General features: G+C 49.8%; 4 protein-coding genes across 4 annotated transcripts; 2 read left to right on the forward strand and 2 right to left on the reverse strand.

Annotated features, from left to right (window-relative positions):
• BDV27DRAFT_171077 (uncharacterized protein) lies at positions 1-547 on the forward strand (the record flags this gene model as incomplete). The annotated part of the gene is made up of 1 exon (XM_032075503.1): positions 1-547. The coding sequence occupies exon 1, from the start codon at positions 20-22 to the stop codon at positions 545-547; it is 528 nt and encodes a 175-aa protein (XP_031920241.1). The 5' UTR covers positions 1-19.
• Positions 548-787: 240 nt separating this feature from the next.
• On the reverse strand, positions 788-2713 carry stm1 (putative telomere and ribosome associated protein Stm1). The gene is made up of 5 exons (XM_032069532.1): positions 2410-2713; positions 2154-2172; positions 1863-2027; positions 1659-1779; positions 788-1569 (listed from the first exon to the last, which is right to left on the reverse strand). Exons 1-5 carry the CDS (start codon positions 2428-2430, stop codon positions 1038-1040), a joined length of 858 nt encoding a protein of 285 aa, XP_031920242.1. The 5' UTR covers positions 2431-2713; the 3' UTR covers positions 788-1037.
• An 800-nt stretch (positions 2714-3513) lies between these two features.
• Positions 3514-5412, reverse strand: BDV27DRAFT_95168 (uncharacterized protein). The gene is made up of 4 exons (XM_032078028.1): positions 5046-5412; positions 4505-4721; positions 3925-4422; positions 3514-3863 (listed from the first exon to the last, which is right to left on the reverse strand). Exons 1-4 carry the CDS (start codon positions 5232-5234, stop codon positions 3562-3564), a joined length of 1206 nt encoding a protein of 401 aa, XP_031920243.1. The 5' UTR covers positions 5235-5412; the 3' UTR covers positions 3514-3561.
• Positions 5413-6021: 609 nt separating this feature from the next.
• Positions 6022-6576, forward strand: BDV27DRAFT_139850 (uncharacterized protein). Its single transcript, XM_032069533.1, has one exon. It carries the CDS (start codon positions 6259-6261, stop codon positions 6472-6474), a length of 216 nt encoding a protein of 71 aa, XP_031920244.1. The 5' UTR covers positions 6022-6258; the 3' UTR covers positions 6475-6576.

Consider the following 6576-nt stretch of genomic DNA (forward strand, 5'->3'; position numbering starts at 1 on the left):
AAGAAAAAAAGAAAAAGACATGAACACCCTAACCCCTTCAACCCTCTACATACTCCTCCAAGCCCGCTCCACACCATCCACATTCCACTGGTCCCTATACACGACTAACACCCATGGCCCCCTAACCCGGGGCACGAAACACGATCTCACAGACGAAAAAGCACCTCGCCGAATCTGGTCCTACAACAGCGCCCCCGCCAACCTGCTGGAGTCCCAATCGCAGCCGATCATCGCGGCCGTCAAGGTGGACGTCATTGACGATGTGGAGATGCTGCGCGGGGCGCTGGAGGAGTGTCTGGGGAATGTGCCGAGGACGGCGTATTCGTCGCTGTTTCGCGAGGAGATGAGTTGTCGGGTTTGGGTGAAGGAGGCGCTGTGGGGGCTGGATCAGGGCGGGTTTATTGATCTTGGGGATCGAGGGAATGTGTCGGGGATTCAGGGCGTGGAGAGGGAGGTGGTTAGGGCTGGGTTGGTGGCGATGTGGAGGGGGGCTTTTGGGGTTTATGAATTGGGTAAAGAGGGTTTGGGGGTAAGAGAGGCTGGGTAGTAGTTGGGGGATTAATTATTTATGGGTTATCTGTAATTGTATTGTATGGTTTTGGGGTCTGAGTTTGGTTGCTTGGAGTTTGGGATTTTTTGTGGTGTTGATATGTCTCTTTAGTACTAGCCCTTCGCATGGAGTATATTCTGCAGATTGAAATCCCGAAGGATGCTACGTCTACCATCACCAATTTAAGAAACGGAGACAACTACAGGTTCACACCTGTAATCCCTCCTAGAGGAACTGTTTTTGTGTTTTGAATTCTCACTTTCCTATTTTTTGACATTCAAATCAAATTACATCAGGGCCATTTTAAACCTAAATGCGAGGACCGAAGGATTTCGTCTCGTGTCATTTCCCGCAATCCATATCACGTCACTTTCTGGGAAGAGGCATCGTAAGGGTTTCTTCAAGATTCTTTTCGTTTTCGACCTTTCAATGGACCGGCGTCGATGTGTGCCGGTAGAATACCCCCCCGCTATGAGACTGACCGTATCTATTTGCCGCCAAGGCTGGGGAAGTTCTTCTCGTCCACGGTGACAGGAGCGCTGCGCTCAGTGCGCTCGCTGCGGGGACCGTTGCCACGGCCACCACGGGCACCACGTCCGCCACGGCCGCCACGGCCACGGGGACCGCTGCTGCCACGGGGGGCCTCGACAAAGCGCATGTCGACCTCAAGGATGTTCTTCTCCTTGCGAGCCTTCTCACGCTTGGCCTTGTCAGAAGAACCCTTGATATAGTCGTCCTCCTCTTCACGCTTGAATTCCTTGGCGTTGGCCCACTTGGCATCAGCCTTGGAACCCTCGTTGGCGGCACGGACGGGCTTGGCGCTGAAATCACCGGCGGCGGCCTTCTCAGCAAGGTAGTCGTTATACGACTTGGCCTTGTCAGCAGCCTCGGCCTCCTCGGCGGGAGTCTGGGGCTCGTTCTCGTCGGCCTGGGCGATCTTCTCACCGGCGCGCTCATCGTCCAATTCCTTCTCGCCGCTCTGGCCACCCCAGCCCTGGTTCACCTTCTTTCCAGTGTCGCTGCAGTGGAACATATGTCAGTTTCGAACAATCCCAGCAAACCCACATCGCCTGTAATACTCCAAGCAAAGGGGGGGGGGGAGCCTTACGTCTGGCCGGTGCGGGACTGGCGGTCGTTACGGGGACGTCCGCCACGGCGGGCGCCACCTTCCCTCTCATCGGTGGGCTTCTCGCGGTTCTGGTTGCGGCCAGCGTTGCGGTCACGGAAAGCTATATGGAGCCGGAATTAGCCGGAAGACCCGGGTAACGCAAAAAAAAAAAAAAAAAAAAAAGTAGAAGAGACTATCACATACCGGCCTCATTGCCAGAGAAGTTGCCACGGCGAGAGCTCTGGCCGGCACGGGGCTGGCTGGGAGCCTCCTTGGGGGCATCACGCTTGCCTACACGGGGTGCGGGCTTGTCGATAGCTTTCGTGGGAGGAGCGGGGGGTCTGCTGGGGTCTAACTCGGGATCATTGCCTGCAACAGCAAATCGCGCAAACACGTTAGATGATGTAATGACTTGACAGCGGGAGGATTTGACAATCGCAGCATGAAAGATCAAAGAAAATCCATAGGGCGCAATTCAGGAAGGGTATGAATTACCAAGAAGCTCGTAAAGGTTCTAGATATGAGACATTCGTCAGCATTGCGTTTCACTTTTTTGAACCCTTTTTTTTTCTTTCTTTCTTTTTTCTTCTCTTCCCCTCCCCTCTCTTCACCAAGTAAATTCTTCACCAGAGCACTCTTCATCCCCACCAATTGACTTTCCCATCGGTTTGACTTCGAAACCCAAAAGGCCGAGGATAACAGTAGCTCCTAAACACCATTCCCGCAATATAGAAAGCTCTCTCGCACGTACCTTGGACCGGACGTCCGTCATGACGCCTGGTTTTATGAGGGGCCTTCCGGGGAAGGCTCTCCGTTATCGCAGCAATTCGGTACGAAAAAAGGGCGGGAGAAGGCGACGAGCAAGGCAGAAACCTAGACGGCGTAGGTATCCGGCCTCTCCTAAATGGATGGGATGGGGAGTTTAAGGGAAGGGGGGTTGATCGGGTGGATGATGACTTGAGGAGTTGGAGACAAACGTTTGTGGTTGCTCTGCCCCAATCCGGTAAGGTGTGCTTGCTCGCTAAGCGAATTTAGGTATGCGTGTTGTGATTGGTCGAAAGCTAGGGCTTTAGCCCGGCAATGGCGTCACGCGGGGCTTGCAGATGGCATCATGAGCGATCAACGTCAACTGGCAACCGTTCTTTCACTAGGTCTACGTCACTTTCTTCCTCCTATGATGATCCATGATGTCGTGAACAGTACAGTAAGTACACAGTAATGGTAGGTATGGTAGGTAGCAGTACAAGGTGGTATTTCGTCCTTCCTCCAATCATATCCCCCTTGTCTCAACGTCTTTAGTCAAACCCTAATACATAACATCCATCCATCCATCTTCAACCCATAATAGTATAAATCATTTACAACGAAGTAATTTTTTTCCTTTCTTTTTCTTGAAACCGCAATACACCAAAGACAAAGACAGAAAACAAAACAATGCAACGAATAAAAGGAAGAAAATAAACATAAAAAAAAAAAAATTTAAACAAGCCATGCCACCTCATAATCCAGCATAACAATATATGTCCAGAGAATCAAGACTGCTCGGCAGTCCTCTTCGGAAGCTTCACACGTATGCGCATCATGTACACCAACAAACTATCTTTTTGAAACCTCACAAGCATCTCGTTTTCAATCAACAACCAACACAAGCCAAATGGTATCAACCGCAAAACGCCGGGCAATGCTTGAAATCACTTTTGTCTTCCGATGCCATGCCGAGGGATGCCAGAACGAAGCCGGATGTGAATCAGAGTAAAATCAGTTCTTATCCTTATTTCCTATGGGTATATTTCCTCGACCGGTCGTAGACGACTAGAAGAATAAAGGGGAAGTAGGGGGGAAAAAAAAAATTAACACGGGGTAGCCGAAGTAGTGGACCGAGAGTAGAGACGGAAAGTGGTGTTTAGTGACGGGTATTATTTTGTTCGTAGCTGAAAGGGGTCTGGAAGTGCATGCTCGCACTCAAGCCAAAGGGATCTGCATCGAGCATGGGCTCATAGTTTCCCAAGAGCTGGTTCGTGTTGTTATATGCTCCATTGGATCCTTCTCCCGAATGTGGATTGAATTGCGGAAGACTATGGTGGCCCATCGAGTGAGAGCCAGGAACCGATGCGGCAGCGTTAAAGCCAGACACGTACGGCGAGGCACCCACAGATGACTCATGCTCCTCATCGATTAGGTCGGCCTGAGCGTCATACTCTTGTTCTAGAAGTTATGGTTAGTCACCAACTCCCTACCAAACCATCATCGGAACGGGAAGGCCTACCAAGCTGATCATAGTGCTTTTGGAATGGCGACGGGTAATATGCCGAAGCAACACGGGGTCCTCTGGGGCCGGCACCGCCCGGCAGAGCAGACTTCGGGTCGGTGGTATCGGACTGGGCGACGCTCATGGGAGGCGATGTTTGGCTGAGATTCCTCGAGTGCGACAGGCGCGAGTGTTGTGCCGCCTGCTGAGGGTCGACTCCAGCTGGAGACATGGCTCCTTGGAAAGCAAACCCGGGCGACTTGGCATGGGACGGCGACGAGACGTGAGACGGAGGCGTGGCCTGAAACTGGGGAGATGGGATGCCGTACGCTCCGTCACGGGGCTGCGGCATTCCAAAAGGCTCTCCTTTCGGCGCGATTCCAGTGGGATGCCTCTGGGCAGAATTTCGGTTCAACGCTGCGCGCTCCAAGGATGATGGGGGTTTCCCCGCCATGGGGTTGGGCTTCGGGCCTGGAGCGCCGGCCTTCAAGCGTAGTTCTGCTTGGACATCAATCCCTATGTATGGTCAATCCATGTTCTGTTTTACTCCCTCTGCTTGGGTGATGTGTTTCACAGAGGACAAGACATGATGACTAACCTTTCTCAAGTAAGATGCGTTCCAACAGGGAATTCTTATATCGCAGCATCAGACACTCATCAGCGGCGGTGCGATGGTTCTGTTGCAAGGTCTGCAGGGACTCTTCATTGCGCTTGATAGTGGACTCGAGCTGACGGATGTACTCGGTGCGACGTTCACGGAAGGCAGCCTGGGCCTGACGGTTGCGTTGCTTCCGTTCCTCAGAGGTTGCATAGATCTAGGACGAAGGTTAACTTAAAAGAAGCTTAAACAATTAAGCCGGGCGATCATGACGATAAGGGCAGCAGATGAAGATCATGATAAGCCAGTGTAGGTAAGTGGCATAATAAAAATAAATAAATAAACAAACAAAAAAAAGGTACAGGGGTGGGCAAAGATAAGAGAAGCGATCAATCGAATCAGAAACATAATGAGCGATGATAATGATAACCGTAATGCGGGGCCCCGGATTGCCATCACGCACACCACATGGCGGGTAGAATAAAATAAAATAAAAAAAATAGAGTAATATAAAGGGGGGAAGGGAATAGATCTTACGTACAGGTTTTCTTCCACCCTTTCGTTTCTGCGTCTGGGCTACATCTTGCGTCAAGATCTCGCCTTCAGCCTCGGGGGTTGATACCACTGAACTGATGGATCCCTCAAGTACAGCGGGTTCAGTTTTAGGGACAACCGTATCCATGGCGGTGTCATTTGGATTGGGATTGGAGGTCTCAACCATGGAGACCATTGGATTCTATTTGAGGGGAAGTATGTCTGTCCCCTTGACCTTCAAGAAAAAAAAGATAAAAAAAAAAAAGGTGGTGTCCCTTTTTGCGTGTATTGAGATACACACGGGGCCTTGGGAAATAGAGTAGTTGAAAATGTTTAACAAAAAATTTCGTAACTGATATCAATCCCAAGTGCCGACCCCGATGATGGCGGACCTCTTTTTTTTTTTTTTTAATCCTTTTTTTTTTCTGCCCTTGTTCACCCCAAAACCCTCAAGGTTGATAGTAGCCGCCGGAAAAATAAAATCCAAAAAAAAAAAATTCAAGATTTTTTCCGGCGGGGTGATTGATAACTTCAAGCGCAAGAAACGCGCGGCTAGGGAGTTAGTAGGGACGTGCGAATAAGGCCAGAAGTTAGCAAGAGGGCCAGCGGAAGGAGTGACATAAAGGAAATTGACGATGGATAAAGAGATAACCAGAAGGTAGACAAGTAAGAAGGAGGAAGGGGGCTGAGGGTGGGAAGATGTGAGGTAAAATTATTTACTAAAAAAATTGGGCAAAAGAACAGGATGTTAATAAGAAGGGGGAAAAAAAAAAAAAAAAAAAGAGGGTCAGACGGTTCGAGCGTAGAAACTTCTCTTTTGGGGTTAAAGCCAGGCAAAGGAACAAAAAATAAGAGGCCAACAAAAAATCCACTTTATTTACTGGACACCGATGGAGGGGGAAAGACAACTAGTTTACAATCTAACATAAAGAATAAAAGAAATAAAATAATACGATTTGCCCCGTCAGTGTCTGACATTCCTTTCCTTTCTTTTTCCATTTCTTCTTTTTTAATATAATTGACTTTGATCGCCTCCCTCACCGGGGAACATAGTTAAGAGACCAATCCTTCCTCCCAAATGTCATGGGGTACAATGTCAAGTACATCAATCAATCGAGATCCTCCGTCGACTTACGATCTACCTACTCCTAGTAGATACAGTAGTTGTCTCTGCCCACCATGATCTCATCGTCGGGGGATAAGTAAGTAGTTTCACTCGAATGCAAAGGTTGCCTACTCCGTATTCCCTGCTTCTACTTTCCCTTGTTCTTTCATTTTTGCCCCCTTCTTGTCCCCTCTCTTTCCTATTTGTCTCGACTCTCGGCAACGGCACCAAAGCGCTCCACTCCCCAAGAGGTCGGACACTGCCGAAGATCCGCCCTCCGTCCAGCAACGAGACTCGTCAGTGCCTCCGTCACTCGAGTTTCCCCATCTAGGCAACGGGTGGAGAGCCAGAGCAAAAGTGACAGTGCATGGCTTCCTCCTTGGAACGTGCTTTGACCACTGGATTCTCAAAGGCTGGGCAAGGAAAAAAAAGA

The sequence above is a fragment of the Aspergillus caelatus genome (genome assembly GCF_009193585.1).
Source record: "Aspergillus caelatus strain CBS 763.97 unplaced genomic scaffold BDV27scaffold_552, whole genome shotgun sequence".
NCBI classification, from domain to species: Eukaryota; Fungi; Ascomycota; class Eurotiomycetes; order Eurotiales; family Aspergillaceae; genus Aspergillus; species Aspergillus caelatus.